Source organism: Centruroides vittatus, unplaced genomic scaffold (genome assembly GCF_030686945.1).
Source record: "Centruroides vittatus isolate TY-2023 unplaced genomic scaffold, ASM3068694v2 contig_875, whole genome shotgun sequence".
Lineage (NCBI taxonomy): Eukaryota > Metazoa > Arthropoda > Arachnida > Scorpiones > Buthidae > Centruroides > Centruroides vittatus.
The window spans coordinates 231,326-254,847 of record NW_027122567.1 but is presented as its reverse complement, the minus strand read 5'-3'; the positions used below and the strand labels follow the sequence as shown (position 1 = coordinate 254,847).

Genomic DNA, 23,522 nt, shown 5'->3' with positions numbered 1-23,522 from the left:
GCTGGGTAAAAGCAGTTGTCTTTGCTGTCCCCATGGTGTTTAGCTTTTCTAGGATATTATCCTGTTTTTCCAAGATTTTGCTGTCCTTTTTGTCTTCTATTAATTGGTCTAGCTTGGCAGAAATTTCTTCTAATTTTTGTATACCAGTGTGGTTGGTGAGAATGTCTATTATACGTTCAACGCTTCTGATGATATATTTAGGATGTTGCTGTTTGCCAATTTTGGCGTCTTTATTATTAGCCAGATAAACCTTGATTTCGTCTAAGACCTTGGATGCAGCCATCTGCTGGTCGGTAGTATTTAAAAAATTGTCCTCAGACATGGTTGCAGATAAGACACAGTGTGAATCAGTTCCCACTTCTACACCAGATGCGCGAGGAAAATGAAAGAGCCCGGCCAACACACTAGTTTACCACCGGCACCAAAAAAATAACAACTATGCGTAAACTGAAGTACAGAACAGAAACAAGAGAGCAGGGTACTCACTGCGAATATTTTACTTTGTAATCCGAAGGAAATGTTCTGTGGGAGGTCACTGTGATGAGCCGCCGAAGAGAAGTTGCACATTCCCTCGGTGAGAACACCAGGAGTTCAGGCACCGCCGAATGGTTGCACCTACCACGTGGTAGGGAACAAAGCCCTTTGTCCAGCGGAGAGAAGATGAAACGTATCGCGTTTCAGGGTTAATTAATTTCACGCCGTCAGGATAATTACAATAGCACTACGTAGGAAATAACCACTAACGAAGAATGAAATAGAAAAGGCGATCCGAGCACGTGGAAGATGGTGCAAGAGACCGAAAATATTGGCTCCAATAAACCAGTCAAAGTCCACCAAATTAAAAGATACTAGTACCTACGGGGAGCGCTTGTCTTCCTGACACCAATGATGTGTTATATTCCGCAATAATCCACTTGTATTTAAAAAAATGACGATCAAACCCAGAGCACATGTAAGACACAGCATAGCACTTCTGACCCCTAGCGGCCTATGACACGTGATTACAGTCCAAACTCAACTAAGAGCTTCTCACCTACCTCTCATGCTTAGAGTACCTAGATATCAGAGTAGCGACACACGAGTCATCGCCGCCATGTTCTGTCGACTGTCATCACATGGTCTATGGGTTTACATTAAGAAATGACGATATTTTTAGATTAATAAAGCATTTTATTCGTAAAAATGCTTTATTAAACTAAAAAAATTGTCATTTCTTAATGTAAACCCATAGACCACGTGATGACAGTCGATCGACAGAACATGGCAGTGATGACTCGTGTGTTGCTACTCTGATATCTAGGTACTCTACTCACGCTCATGTTAACCCGCCATCTGTTGGTTTTGTTCGTAACTTTGAAAGTTCATAAGTCGAATGTTCATAAGTAGAGGACTGCCTGTATACATGTAAACAGATTAATGTCACTTTCTTAATTATCATTAGTTTATTTTTTACAATCTTTCTCTTAAAAGCTTTAAAATAATCTTTGATAGGTTCTTTTTCTGTTATTCAAACAAAATGGCACTTATTTAATGATGTTATTTTATTAATCAATGAAAAATGTCTTCAAAGTCTTCAGTGCTTTTATAACTCTCTTAGTCTAATAGTATAAATTCAAAATTAAACATCCTGCCAAAACAATTCCTGTTTTGTATTGTTGATGATGACCCTTGCTGCTGAATTAATGTTACACCACCATGTTCTTAAGATGGTCCACTTAATATGCTATAATTTGTTTTTTCAGTTTAATAGCATAGTCTTTATTCAGAGAAGAGGAGTCCCTATGGGCAGCCCTGTATCAGGGGACCTATGTGAAATGATAGTAAGACAGTTGGAGAGCAAAGTCCTTCCACAGTTCCTCCCCAACATCCTTCTGTACAGGAGGTATATAGATGATGATATTTTTTTGAGACAGTGCCAGATTTGATGGCCTTTGTTGATACTATTAACAATAATCCCTACAGGTTGACCCTGAAAGTGGAACAAGCTAACCCCTCAGAGGTCCAATTCCTGGACATAAATATTAGAGTGGAGGAGTCAGGCATCCACATCTCTGTATTCCGTAAACCAGGTTCGATGTTCGTGTACATACTGATAGGGTCTCGTAAGGAAATGGGTACATGTGACCCTTTTCCTTACAAGATTACGACATGTTAGACATACAAGGCTTTAATAAGAAGGGCTTTTACACATTCTTCTACTCCTCAAGCCCTTGCTGCTGAATTAATATTTATACGGTGCTTAGCCTTCACTGTATAACCTATGGGTACCCCAATGTTACCAATAGGTTGATTGAACATTACCACTGTACACACTCAGCATATACCCCTGCAGTTGACATGCTGAGAGGTAATCAACCCAAAGATAAAGAATCACATTTAATTCATACTTAAAATCATCGTGTATTGAGATTGCCAGGAAATACCAGCTTTGTGTCACATTCAGGAGATGCCAGACTATTTTTGACATCCTCTTCAATGGGAAAGACCTTCCTGACCTGAACTGACTTCCTGGCATATACAGTGTCCCCATTAAGGTCAATAGGGACCTGGTTTACATTGTCTGAACTAAGTGCTCCTTGGGAGTCAGATTACAAAAGTATCTCACAGATATACAACATGCAAGAACTACCACAACCCTCACTACATATGCTGCCAATCAAGACATTGAGACAGACTTCAACTAGGTGAGGCTCATCCTCACTTTGCCCCCACTGAGCATCTAAGATGGTTAGAGGCCATGCACATATTTAAATTTAGTTTCATTTCTATGTGCATTAATTATGAGGAGGAGTTGGTTTTGTTGATGGCTTGGCAGGTGCTGATTGACACCAATGTTTAAACATTGGTCTCTGGTAGGCGCAAACACAACATGACTCTCTTAAAAAGATTTCTCGTGCATCCAATTTGAATGGTTGTGTTCCAAAGCTTTTATGTTCCATTGGCCATTCATTTAACGCCTGAAGAAGAACTCTGGGGAATTCAAAAACATTCCTGGCGAATTCTCGTTTTGTTTTTTCTTTGAAAATCTGGTCATTGGTTCATAGAGTACGTTGTTGACTATTCCCTGGTGTTGTGTGTTGTTGTTTACTTTTAACTGTTATTAGTTTAATGGTCATTTTTATTTGATTAGTTTAAATATTACTGTAGTTGAGGCAATATTTTATTGAAGTGTTCTTTTATAGGAAAGTAATGTTACAAAAACTTATCTGTTATGTTTCTTCCACTCTCATTCTATTTATTTGTTAATTTAGAATAATACATTTTCACTTTGATTAATGTTTCTAACATTTTTTTTGCCATACTAATACAATTAATCATTGTCCTTGCATAGCAGATTTTACTATCCAGTTTAATACCATATTTACATAGTTTTAAATCATGTTTGTTAGGACAATGTTTCTTAAACTGGATAAGCATACTGCTGAGGTATAACAAAACATTTCTGGTAGTTTGCAAAAAAGAAATCTGTAATGGCTGCCAATTATAATTTTAAATTAGTAGTTTTCTCAATTTATGCCTAGATGATTCTGAATTTTTCAGACTAAAGTCTATAAATATTGCTAACTTCAATTTTTTTACAGACTTTATTTTACACATTTCTGCAGATCTCAGGCAGTGATGTCAAAACTCTGCTTTTCTATAATGAATAACTTCCACTAAATAAATGATGCACTGTTCTACTGAAAGTAAAAATGTCAACTCCTTACTATGGTTTAGTTGTTCAAGTATGGTTGGATGACCATCAAACCAGGTCAATAAACTGAAAGATGGAGCCTCTTAAATTTTCACCCCATTTTATTTCTATCTGTGGGGGTCTACTAAAAAGCAAAGTCTACATTTAAATCAATCATAAACTATTAACAACTTACAGCAAAATATAATTCAGAAATGCAATCTTGTATCCCTACACTTATTGAAAATGTGTACATCAGGCTACGCATTAAAATTCACATGTGTAAAGATAGGATTACCAAATAACCAGATGTGAAAGGAGGCCAATTCCTGTGGGAATAAGTCAAAAAGTAGGACACACGGGAGGGGACAAAAATTTTTGTAAAATAAAAAACGTAAGTTTTATGGAACCTTTACAAATACGAATACCAATGAAACACACACTTAATTGTTTGTTTTAATTAAGATGGCTACACAAAATCATATTTTTCTGATGTGCTGACTCTGTTTAGCAGTTGTTTGTTTTTTAAAATTTCATCATAAAATTCTAAACAATTATGATTGTTAAAGTAGAATTTCACCATAACCAGACTTTTTACTATTTCAGTTGCCATTCTGTTTTGTTCATCTGTCCACTGAGATTCCACCAGACTAAATACTCTTTCAGTGGTGGCATTGTGTCTGGGAATTGAAAACATATATTGGCAAATTTTAAGCAATTCAGAATGTAATTCTGGATTGTCAGTTGCCTGAAAAAATTAAGCCATTTTTCACTTACTGATTTTTCATTTAAATTAGAATTTTCTTTTAAATAATTTTTCAAAGAACTATAATGATTTATGCACTTTGATTCGTCAATTGTAATATTCCATCCACAAGTAGTGTCGTAGTTGTGCCAGAAGAATGATACCGAACAGCAAAGGAGTCCAATGGTCATTGTGACAAGTTTATTTTACAGAAATATATACAAGGGTTACAGTTACACTGACCGTGGAAAAAATGTTCAAAGAGTGTAGTGAGGTGAAAGTCCAAACAGAAGTATGTCAAACTGCCATAAATCAGATAAAAAACCAATAACTAACATGGTAATGAACATTTTACATTAAGTATTCAGATTTTAACTACTAAGTGTAATTTTAATTCTGTCATTTATGAAGTTATACAAAAGTATAATAGTGACACATGGATCACCTCCAAAAGTAGGACATTTGCTGTTTTTGTTCAAAGGAGGGAGGACGAAGGACTGAAGGTCAAATTGTAGGACATTTGGTAACACTGTGTAAAGATCTATTAAATGAGCAGTTTGAATATCTATTGCAGCATGTATTATCATATGTATAAAAAAGGAAAACTGAATTTAACATTTAAACATTCTTTTTAAGTTAATTAACATTTGTTTCAGATAATTTTTTGTTTATCATTTAACACTGAGGGAAGCTATGATATTACTGCTGTGATTATTATTACTTTTTTAAATTAAAAAAAAAACATTTCTATGTAAATAAACACACATTAATGATAAATACATGCATACATAAGCAAAAATAGCCATACTCAATTAGAAAGAAAAAAACCAAGTTTGTTGTTGTGTAAAAAAATTTACAGAAAATTATACAATGTTGGCTCCAAAAATAGCAACAAAATTGCAGGATATTTAGATCATCTGTTATATACTTGTAATAAATGATTCAAAAATATAATTATATGTATATGTAATTATAACTGTTTAATCATATTACAAAAACCACAATACAGAAAGAGCAAAAATATCTGTATATCTTTACATACAGTCAAACCTTGATACATTGCCTTCTAATAAACCTTTGTAAAGTGTCAATGAATACTTGTAAACAATTTTCACCATAAATTTTAAATAGAGAATCTTGCAGTATCTATAAATTATTAAATGTTGATGACATTGTTATCTCCAAATCATAAATACTTTAAATCTCTCAAAAGCTCAAATTTATGTGTGAGTTGTTATTGTATTGTTTGAGGTTCTTCAACTTAATACCAATCTCAGAGATGAATAAATGGTGACACTGAACCAAGGTTTGACTGTACTTAGATTTTTCAGTTCTGGATAAGATAATTACACTGGCTAAACCATGAGAAAGGTATCTATCAAACTAATAACCTGATTTAATATAGTTCAAATTTCAATCAAAAATTCAGTTAATTATTACAGTTTGATAGCATTCTTATCTATAGTACCAAATTCTTGTAATTGTTAATAAATATATAAAATAATTTAAACAAAATTAAGCTGCCAACTTAATTAAATTATTATATGCTATTGTCAGACTAAATACTATGTTTGAATATTTTATTTAATAATTTACATTTGTTAATTATTCAATTTTATTTTTATTTATTAAATAGAATAATGTAAACTACTGTAGAAATAAAAAGCTTAACTTACTACTTTGCACAATCAATAAGTTGGTATTCATTTGATCTTTCATATGCTGTTTGTACTCCTTTATCTGCCCAAAGAATTTCTGTATGTTCATAAAATTCCTAAAATAAAATACAGTATACTCTCTGTATTGTAACTTTCCATGATATAATACCTCCCTATTGTAACTATTTGTGATTTATCAAAATAAATATAAAAATTTAACTTTTCTTATTTGTTACAACTAACAATTAATACTAATGGCTAACAAAATATTTGTTACAATACGGAGGTTTTACTGTATAACAGTTATTAAAATTATATTAATTTTAAAACTAATACTTTATATCACAATGATTATATACAAAGTGATCTGAGGTATAAATTGTACAATATGTAACCCAATAAATAATCTAGCAGATTGTTTTCGTACTACAAATTATACTACATATTAAAATATATTTGAATTTATATATTTAGTTTAGAATTATTTTAAAATAGACAAAAATCAATTTATTAAATTTGTTTACCTAAAAAAAAAAAAAAAAAAAAAACCACTATTACTTCCAAAATTGATGTTATTTCTTATTAATATTAATGTAAATATAACATGTAACATCTTAATTCATTGAATTTTCTAAAATAAATTATAAAATTGATTTTTGCTTTTCAGATGTTATCATAAAGTATTTAATGATCAAATAAAGTTTATTGCTTTTCTAAATGAGAAGTTTTCATTTTATTACAGAAAAGTTTTATTTAAGAAAAAACTCATGCTAAAGCTTGAAAATATGGAAAAAGTTTATAGTTTATTTAGGATAAGCATATTTTTAAACTAGCAAATGAGCCTGGCATTGCATGGCAAACAATTTGGATGATTTGGTAAATATTGTACATTTGGAAGTTAAGTTATTACTATCAAAAACAAAAAATTGCATCTAAAATAGTACAGTAAAAGCTGTTCTTCAGGTTAAGCCTTAATCCTCTCCCCCGCAGGGAAATTTCCAAAAATCCCTTCTTAGTGTACATTCTCATTGCATACTCTAACTGTGTACCAAATTTCCTCTCTTTAGGTTCAGCAATTTGCTCTGGGCAATGATGAATCAGTCAGTCAGTCAGTCAGTCAGTCAGTCCATGTAATTTTATATATAAAGATTGGAGCATTCTATATGCTCAGATACAACATTTTGTGAATGAAAAACAAAAACCAAGTTTACAATTTAAAACTTAAAAGTGCACACATATATCCTGAAAACAAACCAAGATTGGAATTAGATAGAACAATACAACATTCTTCAAAAATTTAAAACAAATCTTTGGAAAATATGTAAAATTGTATAATAATAATAATCACAAAACAATCTAAAATAAAATAAAAATAAAAATTTAGTTTAAAAATGTCTTAAAATTAACATTTCTAGAAATTCATTCAAAGTCAAGAAAGGATCCAAATTCACATATTGAGCAATAGACCTCCTTTTTTTTATTTGATCATCAAATCATTGGAAGTTGTAATAATTAATTCCTCAGCAATTCTAACAAGAAATCCTTTACCATCAATCATAATCAATAAAACTTATCCCATATTATCTACATACTTTTATATAAATGCATATAACCTACTGATATTCCAATTAAGACTAACCAAATGGCAAGCCTGAGTTTGTCTTATAATCAAGTCTGTTTTAATCAGAAGACAAAGTTCAGCTGGCAAAAGAAATTTTTATTTGCTATGCATTTAGGGATTAAAATAGCCTTGGTTACAAGACAAACTCAGGTTTACCATTTGATGGTCTTAATTAGAATACCAGCAGGTTTTCTACATTTATGTGATATAAAGTTTGCCGTAATGATTGTGTTGCAATTTAAAAAAATTGTAGACTTATAAATTCCCACTGTCATCCATCCGTCTTTCCTTAATCTCGAGAACAGAGTTAGTTACATGAAAGTCAAGACCAGATGTAGAAAGTTAGGGGCAGGAGGCCCTGATTAACTATATATGAACTTCTGATGTAAACCAGAAATCACATTATTTCAATTCAAAACTTTTCCCCAGAAAGCAGTTAATAGATGACTGACATGACTTGATTGTTAAAGGAAAAGTATGATGTACAAGGGCAAGACATTATGGTACCAATTTAAGGTGGAGAGCATATATTTTAAATCAAATAAATTTAAAATATGATTAAAAATTGCAGCCCAGCATTTTGATGATGTCATAATAAATAATTGCTTGTTTAGTTTCTAAGTTGTTGTATCTACATTCTTTTCCTGAAAGAGTCACTTGTTCTTCTAGAGTTGTGGCAATCCTACCATCCTAGGATCTATTTGATATCCCTTAATCTCTTAATCCCTTAAAGATTAAGGGATATCAAACAGATCAAAGAACTATCTACATCAGCTGTTTCCAACTTATTTTAATTGTAGAACCCTTTTCACTTTGAAAAAGTTTTGATATCATGACAATTTTTACTGATTATAAATGAAACAAAAATGAAAAATTATATATATATCTTATATATAAAATTCTCGTGTCACAATGTTAGTTACCTTACTCCTCCGAATTTATTTGTGCGATTTTTTAATGCGAATTTTTAATTTATGCGGTTTTTTTTGTGCGATTTTTAATTTGTGCGGTATAGTTGGCGACTAGTCTCGTGCGATTCGTCATGTCTCACGTTGACTTATTATAGCTAAATAAACTTATTATAGCATAAATGCACTTATTATAGTAATATTATTACATGAATATGCGAAAAATGAAATAATTTACTTTTTAAGTCAACAAAACACCACCTGGACAAAAATATGTAAAACAGACGATAGACCAGACGATGCAGTCAAGTGCTGACATCTGTTGTCAATAAATTCTATTTCGTACGGTTTTGAGTTATTTTCTACGTGAGACTTTTTTATGCGTTCCCTATTCACCGCATAAAAAAAATATTTTTTTAATTGTGTTGCGAAAACTATTTTTTACAGCCATTCGTGAAGTTTCGTGCGATTTCTTTTTATGCGTTTTTTTTAATGCGGTCCCTATCCCCCGCATAAAAACAGGTTTGACTGTATATATATCTTATATATAAAATTCTCGTGTCACAATGTTAGTTACCTTACTCCTCCGAAACGGCTTTACCGATTTTTACCAAATTTTATATGCATATTCAGTAGGTCTGAGAATCGGCTACTATCTATTTTTCATACCCCTACACCATTTCCCCCCTTTCAAAAATATATTTATATATGGATTAAGGCTTTTATGTCCAACAGATGGCGCTAACTTCCGACGACCTAAGTTTGCTTTTCTGTGAGGCATTATGCTTTTCTGTGAGAATGGACTGAAGCAGATCATTTTCTATCTATCTATATAAATAAAATATAACGTTCGTTTGTTCCTACCGATTCCTTTGAAATTTTGACACAACGTTGCATTCGAATACGCACGTGTTTTTATATAATATACATGTCGAAATTTCCCCCAGTGGAGGGAGATGGACGGGATTAAGGCTTACCGTGAAGAAGTCGGCTTCTATTATACTATTTTAAATGCGGTTTATTGCGTTTTTGATTGCGTTTTAATAAGTTACGTCAACAGAATATACACTAAAAAGGGATTTTTCGATAATCCCCAGCGGGAAAAGTGACGGGATTAAGGCTTACTGTGAAGAACTCGGCTTTTATTCTACTATTTTAGATGCGTTTTTGATTGCGTTTTAATAGGGTACGTCAAGAGAATGTACACTAAGAAGGGATTTTTTGAAATTCCCCCCACGGGGGAAGTGTTATACATTTATAATAGATACATTTTGAGCCACAACAACGCGTGGCCGGGTCAGCTAGAAATTACCTAGAAATAATTTATATGGCAAAACAACGTTTGCCGGGTCAGCTAGTATATATATATAATATATAAACATTAATAATAAATAATCATTATTAACCTTTCAGCAGTGGGAGAGTCAGGTATGGTTTTACCCCTTAGTAGTGGAGAATATACCCAAAAAATTTTTAAAGTATTTTTTCACGCAATTTTTCTCATTTCTGTTTTAGAAAAAGTATTTGTAAACAGTTATGTCTAGTAAAGAAAAGTCTTTTTTTATTGTTACATAATTCATTTTTTATGTGAATTTTTTTTTGCGGTAGTTTTTGGCTAGATTCTGGTGATACCCCCAAAAGAATTTAACGTATATATACGTCCCTCACCACTGCCACACGATCGCCCTCGACGTATATATACGTCCCTCACTGCTGAGTGGTTAATTCATACTAGTAATGTAAAAAATTAATTTTTGCAAATGATTTCATCAGCAGATATGGAAGAACTGAACATATTCAGTTCTTTTGCAAATCACTAAACAAACACTCAAGTATTCAAATATTGCAACTCCCCGAGGAACAGTTTCTTCAGCAGGAATGAATACTTTATTACCCTAATACAAAATCAAATATTCAGGAAATAATCAAATACATGATTTGTTTCTCCCACCATTAGACTCAGATTTTATATTCCACAAATATAATTCATGCAGTCTGTGCAAAAGCATCCTCTTCCTACAGAACATAATTTTTGAAACTAAATGATTTTTCATAATATTTTAAACTATTAATTAAAGCTCAAAAACTGATTTTATTGTGGAATCATTAATCTAAATAGTAGTAGGTTATATCAGAAGCAAATTTAAAATAAATTCTATAAACTTCTCTTTTCACAACACTTCCAATGGGATCATTTTCATTCTCAATATGACCAAACATAGTAGACCCTCTAAATTACCAGCAAGATATTCATTTTGGGGAGATAATTTAAGGTGTCAATAATTTTGCATTACGATCTATATATCCAGAATTGGTAGTAACAACAGCATTGAATTTAGTCTCTTGCTGTTCTTTGTATTCATCTTATTTTCTAAATTCTTAATTATGCTGGCTATAAGGATGTTGATGGTTTTCATAAAATAGCTACAAATTTTACTTACATTTTTAAACTTCATTAATTCTCTTTCTGTATCAATTTTTCTTATAAAAAATAATAATGTGCTTTAGATCAAATATACAAACTCAGAACTTTGTATTTGAAGGTACTTTTGAATTTCATATAAATATGCAGATGTAGAAAGAAATAGAAAATAGTTTAGCAATCTATTATCTCTATACAAATATTCAAGTAATGAATGCAACTATCATTGACCAGGCACACTTCTAGACTAACCCCAAGTTTGAACTGATAAAGAAATAATGTGTGAATATAAACATCGTCAAAAATAAAGACATCTTTATATCTGAAGTCTTTAGTATGAATAAATTCAGAGAAAACTGGTACCATTTTACAAAGCATAGAAAACAAACTGCTTTTTCTAGAAGCCAAAATTTGTCTATTAAAACATAAATGTTTGTGGCTACTTTAAGTCATCTTTAGTTATTACACAAAAAATTTGAAAAATGTCATTAGGAAATCAACAAAACTCAATACAATATTTAAAATTATAGAAGTACAGTATATAAAATTTTAAAAATATAGTTAAATTAGAAAATATGAGTTAATGCCTAAGTTTGAGCTGTGTCATTTAGGGGTCACATTATCAGTAATTAAGTAAAAACAATAGGTGGATAAGTAGTAATTTTTTAAAGCCAAATATTTATTTGTATACATTTTCATATATATTTGTATTTTTATATTTAAAAAACAGATGCATCAAACATTCTTATTTAAACTGTAAAAGTAGTTTGCATCATGTATCTTTTAAATTATTACTTTACAATTCTTTACGATTTTTAAAGTACTGTATTATAATACTATGCTGAACGTTTTGGCAATTTGTTTTTTAACCTGTAATACTGAGAGTGTAAGAACAATTTTAGTGAACAAAATGGAATACATTTATTTGAAAAATATGAGTGCTTGCACTGGCCACTTTTAAATCCTGACAATTGAAAAAAATTACATCATGCTCTAATTTTCAGACAATGAAACTTTTGCTCTTCAAAACAGAAAAAAAAGAACAGAAAGAAATTCAATTGATGACAGAACACTAAAAATTGTTTAGTTGTTAACCCACCCATGTGCCAGCAACTAAATAATCACTAGTGATTTTTGCATTTGGAGAAAAATTAATAAATTACAGTTATTTACTGGTAATGATTTGAAAATTTACTAGTAATAAAAAAGTTGGTAAATTTGCAACCCCTAGTGTCATTTCCCCCTTTTCTTCTAGTAAATTATTGAGTGTTACATCAAAATATGTCATTTCATAGAACCAGTCATGTTTCTGTTATACATACTTGTTAAATTCATTAAGGTATTGCTTAGTTTCTTTTACATATCATAATGTCAAGTTGTAAAAAAAGAACATTTCCAATACTTGCTTTTGTGAATTCAACAAAAGCACCACTGTTACTGACATTGCCAAAAACATTTGTACTATGTACACAAAATTTTATAGCACAAAAGACAGCATGAAAATGATTTTCTTGTTTCAGAGACAGAACTTTTGATCTCTATGACAGTGTCTTTTGGACCTACACATTAAAATGTCAAACAATTGCCTGACCATGTTCCATCTCAGTGGCTAATCCTTGTGTTTGTTTTTGGTGTTTCCATTGTCAGTGGCATGGATTCTCATGGAATTCTGTGTTCAGATGGTCTTTATCAAAATTTGATGACCACTGCTACCAAGCAAACAAAATATTAATTTTGACCTTAGTAAATTAATATTTTTTCATTGATTATTTCCAAATCAATACATTTTTTTTACAGTAAATTTTAAATCATCATAAAAATATGGTTGCATTCTCAAAAAGAGAAAAAATAATGAAAAAGTCAGTCAAAAACTACAAAATTGTCACCTTTTTGCAAAAACTCGTGCATTTCTTAAATAAATTTTCATAAAAAATTGCATGACTATTGTTGTAAAAAATTTTTGTGTTTTTGAATACTAAAAGTACACTGATCACAAACAGTACTGAATGAAAGTACTAAGATAAACACATAAATCATCAAAAACAGTGCGTACACTCCAGTCTCCATGTATGCAACTTTTTTTTTGTTTGTTTTATTTTAAAATATGTATTTTATATTCTATTTGATTTCAGAAACACCTGAAAACAACCACTTAAAATGACAAAAAAATTTTTGTTTTATATTAATTTCTTGTTTGTTGCTGGTTTTTGATGATTTGTATGTTTATCTTACTAAAAAGTCCATTCATTAGCACCATGTTGAAAATAGGTCATTGTGACAATGCCTGTCATATTTGACTAATTTTATTTCCATTAATCAATGTATTACATCAACTTCATAATTCTATATGAAATATATGCTTAAATTAAAGTATTCTTTTAATTTAAAAATTTTTGATATTAATTTATCTAAAGTATTCTACAGTAAATTATACAGAAGGCCCATTTAATTACTTGTAAGATTTAGTTAGACTATTTCAAACTATATAGTAATAATTAATTCATTCATAAAATAATGTTTTATTTTATGAATGAATTAAATAAATGTGTGCTGATGTGTAACAATTTTGGAGAAATTTTGGGTCTTGAAAATATTCTTCACCCCTGCATTTATACACACAGTAATTTATTAAATTATATTAATAGTAAAATAACATAATAATGTAATGCTTGTTTAAGCATTTTATTATTAATAGTTATTATATATATATACACACACACACAAAACTATATTTATAACAGTTTTATAACATAATATGAAGAATACAAATTTTAAATTATTAATCATTCATATTTGAAAAAGTATAAAAATTTTCTTAAACACTTACTGGTGGATAATCAAAATCTGGTGAACTTGCTACATCTTGAATATAATCTACTCTCCATTGATTTTCGGCATTTTCTAATTGCACAGAAGGAACTAGTGTACTCATAGCGCCAGTTATTGTCTTTAAATACAAGAAAAAGTAATTGATATTTATAATATTAAATAATTAAAAATTAACACTTAATTTATATGGATTAGTTATACTTTCTTTTTAATCAGAATCTTTCATTAAGATAAAATTTATAAAATTAATCAATCAATCAAACTTTATATCAATAAAGTTTAATTGATTGATTAATAGATATCTTTGCTCTTTACAAGAGGAAGAAAATTAGATATTAGTAATTTTGCAATTTTACAATCTTACATTGAGCAAAAACCATAATTTAAATATTTAAACAAAGAGATTAATTACATGTTAAAAAATTATAATTTTTTTAAAGAACCAACAGAAAACTTTTATTACTATATGCATTAGAAATATGAAAATCATCACCAAATATTGTATAATGTAAATTTGTTAAACAAATACAGGATTTCAACAAGTGAACAATTAAATTTTCACATTCTTCTTTACAAAAAAAGAAGGGCAATTATTTGAAAGCTCTTGTAATAACATTTGTTGATTAAAACTCTGTAATTATTTAATTACAGTTGAATTATCAGTGTATTAATCCTAAAATTAATATAGTATAACTTCTGAATAGCAGACACCGTCAAGGCCAAGAAGTTTGTCCACTATTTAGAGGTGTCTGCTATTCTCAGGTACATGCTGGTGGCCATATTGTATTTTAACCTGGTCATTACAAAGTGAAGAATACAATAAATTGCAAAAACATCAGCTTTGCATTAAAATTGTGAAAATACCAAAAAATATACACACAGCAGTGGTGTGCCGTCATTGGAAGCTTGTTTCCAATGATGGCACACCACTGCTGTGTGTATATTCGGTATATACAGGGGAAAGTCATTGGAAAGGAAAATACAAGGGAAGGTCATTGGAAGCGGTGGAAGCGCTGCTTCCAATGACCTTCCCTTGTATTTTCTAAAACATAAATTTTCATATTTTAACGTACTTTGAATTAATTAAAATTAATATTTTATTATAACTGCATTATGTATCTTATTACAAATTTCTATACTACATGTGAAAAAAACAATAAGATTGCTATTGTATATTTGAATATCAGTGGCGGAATGGAAGCGCTTACAAGACAGCTTCCATGGTGTGAATAACTGAATGGTGTAAAGCAGCCAGAGGGCATTGGTGCATACACTTTACAGAGCACCAACCTCAGCCAGTTTAGCTGGTGGAATCTACACACATGTAACGCTTTCAACGATTCTATCCCTTAGCCACTGGAAGAGATTTATCTGACTACGTGAATTGTTTAAGATTTAAAATTTAAAGAGTATTCAATGTTATTTTTATGTACATTTTTTTGCAAAGTTATATTTAATTATAATTTTCTTTTAATTATACTGTAATTATATTGACAGATTTTCAGACAAAATCTTTAGAATTTTTATCACTTTTAGATGTTAATAATTTTATTATTATGTAAAACAACTTTTCCAAGCATGTTTTAATTCTTTAAATTAAGTAAATTTTATGGAAAATTTTTTGATTTATCTAAATTACGTAGCAAATTGCAATATTTATATTCGTGTCCAGACTATATTGACAAGTAACTCTTAAACATAAAACATATTATAATTAATGTTGATCCGAACAAAGACGTACTAAAAGAATTATATGATTTAATATCATTAATTTTTATGGTACCATCTACCAGTGCGTCTGCTGAGCGCAGTTTATCAACCCCGAAGCAAATTCATACATTGGCCAGGAACATCCACTCGGTCGGAGGAAAGATTGTCATCACTAGCATTGCTTTCGATATAAAAAGAGCTTTCAAATACGTTGATAGAGTCGACGACCAGTGACTTGTATGATAAAGTAATTAACAACTTTGCGGGAAAAAAATTGCCAAATAGAGTTAGTTTATAAACAATTAAAAAAACAAGTTTTTCTATTATTGTTTGTATCATATCAATTTGTATTATACATGTATTATTTGTATTTTAGAACTAAAATACATAAATTGTTTATTTTTGTTATTTCCAGTATTTGTTTAAAACTTTTATGGAAATGTCATGTACCGGACAGGTCCGACCCGTCACAAAAGACGCAAAAAAACAGTTAATTTAGAGAAAAATTTATTAGTTTAAAAAAACATAGGTAAAAGTCATTTGTAGTTGGACACCCATTGTTTATATCAAACTGCCAGGCAGAAACCATAAATCACAGAAGGAAGTCGTCCTATGATCGGTAAAAGATCAAATTCGTCTTCAATTTTGACTTTTCTTGCGCTCCAGGTAAGAGTCTCATTACGATTAGTAACCAGGGACCAACCACTCGGGAAGCGTGATTGAGGGAGAATGACCAATCAAAATGGATGAAAGAAAGAATGGAGATTGATATAATCTCCGTCAATCGAGGACACCTGGCACTCAGTTAACGTTCCAAATAACCAAAACGCCGTGTGTCAACGTGCAAAAGAAAAACAAAAAAAGAAAAACAAAAAAAAAAAACAGTTTCTCGTCTATTGTGCCAACCTGTAACCCGTGCCACTTCGGACTTAGACTGTGTCCCGACACCAACAGAGAATGTCTCCCTCGTGCCCTACAGACTTGTCGACGCCACTGTCCTGGGGCCACCTTCGATCGACCATCAAAGAACCACATCAACGCCTAGGATGTCCGAACGGCTAATCGTCCTAAAGCAAACTATTTTGTACATAGTATATGTTTATTTTATGTTTCTTTTTTGTCGGTTGTTGTCAGATACATCTATTCCACCACCACACACGTACAAATGGACCCTAGGCACATCACTGACGTGCAATTAATTGATGCCCCTGGAAGTTGGCTTCTTATAGAAACACGGCTTCCCAATCATCAAATGTCACGGCATGCCACTGCACACAGTATATTATTTCTCTTTCCAGCAGTAAAAATCACATTTTAATTGAATTCTAAATAGCAAACAGATTGTATAGGATACTTTAATTAAATGAAACATAAAAACTATGACAAACTGTAAACATTGATTAATTATTAATTCATTAAAAAATGATCTGAGTAGAAGTAACTGCTGATACTTTGTCAACACTTTGTCAATACAACATGGTATATAGCAAGCCTGGCCAACCCGCGGCCTGTCACATTAAATTGTGTGGCCCGCTAAGCGATACTATATATCTATTAAAACTTTTGTTTCCCATTATGTGTATACCAAAACGAATAAATGAAAATTTGCATGTGTCATTGTTATAATGCGCAAGTGTGAGTACGAACTCTTGGTATAACAATAAAATCTTATTCATTTTGTATTTATTTTACTTTTTTAAAAGCATGTTTGCCTAAATTGTGGCCCACCATAATGTTACGCATGATCAAAGTAGCCTGAGAAACAATTTGGGATGGCCAGGCCTGGTATATAGGAACACAAAAAACTTTGAACTAATTTTTCTTGAGAATGCTTGAAATGCATGAGTGGCTTTACCATAAATTATGTAGTATTATGGGAGGGTAGTACTATGATATACAAGGTCTGTCCAGAAAGTTCACAAACTTTTTAAATTATGCACCAACCAATAACTGAATCTGAATGCTGCTTAAACAACTCTGAAGTGGCAAGTTTTATGTACTATTTGCCAAAAAGCAGTTTGTTCTATCTTCATTTGTTGTTATGTTATGTTCATTTGAGTAAAAACATGTTGATTGTGTTTTGCAATTTTCTTTCAGTGAATACAAATGAGTGAAAAGCTTCTGGAACAGACTAGATCTGATGAAAATTTCATGAAAAGCATAATCACTGGGGATGAGACATGGGTTTATTGGTATGACATGGAAACAAAACATCAGTCGTCAGAGTGGGTGGGAAAATCTCTGCCACAACAAGTTCAGTCAAATAAAAAGATCTTGATCACTGTTTTGTTCAATTCTGAAAGTTTCATCCACCATGAATACTACCTGAACATGAGAAAACATCTTTGTGAAGCAGTAAGGATGAAAAGACCAACTGCTTGGAGGGAACAGTATCATGACAATGTACTCGCTCATACAACACTGCTGATAACAGAATTTTTGGCCAAGAACTCGATACAGTAGTGAACCGAAAATCGGAATCAATTGGGGACTGGGGTTGTTCAGATTAGGGATTTGTTCCGATTACGGTTTATGTACGAAAAAATATATTAACCTGTCCAATGTTCAAATTTTTCTCCGTTGCGTGTCGCTTCCTGTTGAATTTTTCTCCGTTGCGTGTTGCTTTGTGTTGAATTTTCGTCGATTTTAAGCCTAACGAAAATTTTTATAATAATAATTGAGGCTATCGTATCGTTAAAAATTATTTCTGCATTTTGTACAAACAAAATAAATATATTGAAGAATATAAAAACATGAAAATTATACTTTATAAGTAAATTTAGTATCAAAAACATTCGATTCAGCACGACACAGTCCGACTGAAAATTGTGCCGATTACCAGCGATTCTGATTACTGGGGTGCCGATTTATGAGTCTCTACTGTACCACTTGTTTCTCAACCTCCATATTCATTGGATTAAGCCCCAGTAAGACTTATTTTTGTTTCCCAAATTAAAATCCACTCTCAAAAGTCATTGTTTTGAATCCATTGACACTTTAAAAAAACTTTGCTAGCAGAGCTGTGCATCATCCCAAAAGAAGTGTTTCAGAAAGTGATCTTTTCATGGCAAAAATGCTGGATTCAGTGCTTAGACCCAGGAGAGGACTACTTTGAAGGTGATAAAACTGATAGGCTTCTATGTAAATGCAAACAACTTTTATGTGCAAAGTTCACAAACTTTCTGAACAGACCTGGTATTTCAAACTCAGTGAAATTGGAGAAGCCATATCTGATAAGAGTTACTTTCTTAATTATTTGAAAGAACTTTAACCTTTATGCAAATATTTCTGTAAAATATGACAGAACAAATCTATAGAAAAATAATAAAATATATTTTGTTTTATTTACATAAGAGAGGATCAAAAGATCATCCACTTCTGCTGTTCATTGCAGTGTTGACAAATTTTGTCAACACTGCAATGGAACAGTGGAAGCAAGTATTCAATATATATAGTTCCAAACAACAAAAGTGCATATAATTTTTGAATCTGTTAGATGTTTTCTTAAGCTAAATCAAGAGAAGGACAGCTATTAAAACTATTACTACTAATAAAGCATGTGAAATATATTTATGACTAGTAAATTAACAGTTCTAATTTCTATAAATAAATTATAATTTGATCAAATTTAAACCATAAATAAAATAAAAATATGTCTTATTAAATCTTGAAATAAAGTAATTTTAAGTTCTGTTATAATGTACAGTCAAATCTAAATATAATGCCACCATTTGTTTGCTCTGAAATTGCAATAAATTGAGTTGGTACCAAACCAAATTGGGCTGCAATTTGAAAAAATTGTAGACCTATAAATTCCCACTGTCATCTGTTTGTCCATCTTTCCTTAATCTCACAAACGGAGTTACACAGATAAAGGCAAGACCATATATGGAAAGCTAAGGGGCAGGAGGCCTTGATTAACTATATACAAACTTCCAATGCAAACCAGAAGTCACAATATTTAAATTAAAAAATTTTCCCCTGAAAAGAGTTAGATAGATGTCTGGCATGATTCTAAAAGTATGATGTACAGGGACAAGACACTACTAATTTGAGGTAAAGAGCATATATTTTAAATTAAATATATTAAAAATTGAAGCCTGGCATTGTTACTTAATAATATTTGTTTGAGATCTATGTCTATGCTTAAAATCAAATGGCACATAATTTGGTGATAAGAAATGTCCTTTTCAATACAAAATTCTACATTTATAAATTCAGATATAACAGAGGAAATTATAATAGTTAAGATAAAATTCTGTTTTTTGTGTGTCATTAGCATGAATAGTCACTGATGAGGGTGGTGTTACATAAAAGAATGCTACATCAAGGTTTGACTGTAAGTTATGAATATTCTTTTATATGTGAATTCTTATAACTAAATATTTTTCAAATATTCATATTTGTATATAATGGAAAAACTACATAATGTATTGTTTTTAATATCAGTTTGTTATGGCATTAACAAAAAAATGTAACTAAAAAATTTATTTCAAAAAATTTTCATCATCCAAAAGAAAATAATTTTACAAATATTTTTCTTTTGATATTGTATTATATACAAAATAAGACCATTAAAAATAAACACAGTAAGTACCTCACACTTCAAATTATTCTAACTTAAAATGTTCCAGAGTTTGAACACTAAATTTGATCCAGAGTTTGAACTATGCTTCTATGTTTGAATTGCATGCACAGTGAAAAACATGCTATCTGTTGTGCACCCAAGTTGTCTCTCACTCTCACTGTGAAAGCATCTCTTGAATTACACTTGTTTGTTTTCAGTGCTTTTTTTCATTTTATTTTTGGTGTATTTGGTTATATAACCTCTACCTATTAACCATGGTGTGAGGTCCCAGATGGAAATTGAAATTTTATGTTAATGATGATAAATATCAGGCAGGACAGTTAAACTCTCATCTTTTGAAATTAAAATATAAAGCTAGACTTAAGGTCTCCTGAAAACAATAAAAGTTCTTTCCATCAAAAAAGAAAACAAAAAGCATGAATTACAAAGAAGAATTTCAAAGTTTAGAGGAATTTTAACTGATCAAGATCAGGTTAAGCGTCGATAATGACCACTCCTGTGCCCCAAAAGGTTTCAAATTGTCACTGGAAGATGAGAATAAAACCAATCAGAATGCAGAATAGAAAAAAGAAACCCTTTAAAAACTTGTGTTTCAAGGACAATTCCATTCTTTTTCTCCTAGAGCTGATCACTCCCTAAAACTTGTTCTTTCTCCCAGATCATTCCTTCTCTAAGGGTGTCTCTCTCTCTCTCCAAGATCTGTTATATCCAAGCTTAACAATGAACCCCAGGGCTCTCAATCCTGCAAAAGGCCATCAACAAGGGACCAAGTGTAGACATTCAATGTAACATTCAAAATTTTACTGGACTCTCTTCTTAAAAAGAAATATCAAAGGAGAATTGTAATAACAAAAACATAGAAAATTTTGTAATAATATTTTTATATTTTATTAATCAGGAAAAAGTGAATGGTAAGCTTGTCTCATGCCCATGAACAACTGTCTCAACTCCTCAACTGTCCTGACAAGTGCACACAGTCAGAAAACCTTACAATGGCATCCAAAAAGTGAGGAAGTAACAAAGCCTAAATGGAAGACTGGAGTGAAAGAGGAACTTATCAAGAATGAAAGTGGTACACATGGAGGTCTGGTGGTCACGTTTAAGATGTGAAGCCAAAAGCGTGCAATCAGTAAATGCAATTTTCATTTTACTGCACAGTATTCATATGTTTTAATTATTGTTTTCATGTTTTGATTTATTATTTAGGACATTTAATTATGTAATTTTTACTTTAAGTTATATGTATTATTTTGTGCTTAAATTTATCACAATTGGTATTGTTTAGGGTCTGAAAACATTAATTCACTTTCCATTATTTCTAACAGGAAAATGATTCAGATTTCAAACAATTCAAAGTTCAAACAGACTCCTGAAACAAATTAAATTTGAAGTATGAGATATCACTGTAATTAATGAATAATATTTTTCAAAATTACCACACTGAAATTCATAGAAGAATAGATTTACTATTTTATATTTATTTTTTATGATGCTAAAATAGTTTTAAATTATTTACTTACCAAAATTGCATCTCTGATGTTCTTTTTGATGTCTTCAATTTTTTGCCTTTTTTCTCTGAAAGATAAAATTTTATTAAATAGAAACTTTCAATAATAAAGTTTTTAATATCTCTAATGGTTATAATTTAAATTATTATAAAAAAATAACACAATCAAGATAACACAGAAAACTCTTAAAAATGGATTCTAATAATTGGGGGGACAACTGAATGGTTGGATAATTATCTTTAATTTACATTAATTTTTGCAAAAAATTTAAGGAACTGAAGAAATTTTCTGTTAATGACAGGTTTGACTGTACAAAATTATACACCATTACAAAATAAACATAATATACAATGGAAATGGTTAATAAAAATAACAAAATTAACCCCATGCATTTTACCAGCAAAACTTGTGACCAAAGAGGATCAAAGTTATATTCAATCACTTTTTTTGGCTAACTCTGTTGAACATCTCCCATTGTAAAGTACTTAATTTTAGTATCTTAGGAAACTGACTATAATTACGGTCAATGAAACTTCCGTTAACCTAACGGGTACTTTACACGGATTCGAGATTAGTTTGCCAGGCCTGGGCTTTTAAGCGTGCACCGAAAGATTAGTAATAATAACGATAAATACCAAGTCAAATCAAAAGTTCAAATATATTTAATTAATAACTAGAATGTACTACGTACAAATGTCAATACTTCAAACAAAATTTATTAACGAAATTCAACAAGTCAACCCGACAATAAACTCAGCTATTTAGCTTAACTTAATATTAATTCCCCTTTGAAATTCAACAATCAAATACTTAGAAACTATGAACAAAATCTCTTACTAATTAAACGTCTATCCGTCACCTCACTATACGAAGAAACTATTTCCTCAATACTTTCGATATCGTCAAATCGTCAATCGAACTCCTCTTTAACACCTTGGATCGTCCAACTATCAATATGGATTTCTATCAGAAAATACTTCGCTTTTGAATTAACCTCGCTCTCACAGTTGCCTCGATTTGAAAATCACCTCGGTTTGGAACTCACCTCTCCTTCTTCGGTTAACGTACGGGTTTTATACTGTGAGGTGACGTCACACTTAAGCTGGGTTACTCCCCTTATTTACATACTTAGTTGCTAACATTAACTTTCTTTTCTGGCAGCTTTAAGTTTCCGACAAAGCTTATAAACCGTTTACAAAATATTTATCATAATTTTCTGGGATGTTTAAGATGGTTTATCAAGTATTTCTCTACTAGTGATTGTGGGGACTCCCCCCTCCATTTTTTTTTTTCTGCGGACTGTTACTTCCGCCGGGCAGCGCAAGTGCACAAGATGTTTCCTATGGTGCTTATTTCTCCGCGAGTTGTTTTTTCTTCATTTTTCATTACTAACAAGAGAGTGGTGGGGAACCTTCGTCCTAAATAAACATAAACCCCAAACAAAAGATAATAAAACGGAAATAATAATAAAATAAAAATAACGTTCAGACTCAGTTCCTTACACCATGTATAATATCTTCACATACTCTGCTAGATAGACACAAAGCATTCTGGTAATGGCACCTATATATGATCAATTTGACCCAGTTAGTGGATTTTGAAAATGTATAGCATAAACTCCAGACTTTTCAATAAACATAAACCATCTCTACCATTGCAAATTATTCTACGTAATGTGGGTTGGGAAGCTAGTGGTAATATATACCACAAATTTTCTAAAGGCTTGGCATATACATAGCTATGGGTTGTGCTGTTCAACTTGCTAAAATAGCAGTTATGTGATAAGAACATACTGCTGACAAGGGAGCTCCAGTGTTTAAATTTTCTTTATATTCTTATCAATGGTTTCTGTGCATTTTA

The 23,522-nt window shown here is 31.0% G+C and overlaps 2 protein-coding genes across 3 annotated transcripts in view; one reads left to right on the top strand and one right to left on the bottom strand.

Moving 5' to 3' along the window:
* LOC136982969 (protein C10) overlaps positions 1 to 23,522 on the top strand; it is a 352,942-nt gene that overhangs the window by 161,437 nt on the left and 167,983 nt on the right. The window lies entirely within an intron of this gene.
* Galphas (G protein alpha s subunit) overlaps positions 1 to 23,522 on the bottom strand; it is a 114,596-nt gene that overhangs the window by 35,726 nt on the left and 55,348 nt on the right. Inside the window, exons 3-5 of one of the 2 annotated variants that reach the window (XM_067279541.1) lie at positions 21,675 to 21,729; positions 13,855 to 13,974; positions 6,095 to 6,192 (exon numbers count right to left, since the gene is read on the bottom strand). In XM_067279541.1, coding sequence (XP_067135642.1) covers positions 6,095 to 6,192; positions 13,855 to 13,974; positions 21,675 to 21,729 — 273 coding nt within the window. The remainder of the gene's footprint in view (positions 1 to 6,094; positions 6,193 to 13,854; positions 13,975 to 21,674; positions 21,730 to 23,522) is intronic. The other variant, XM_067279542.1, reaches the window with a different exon arrangement.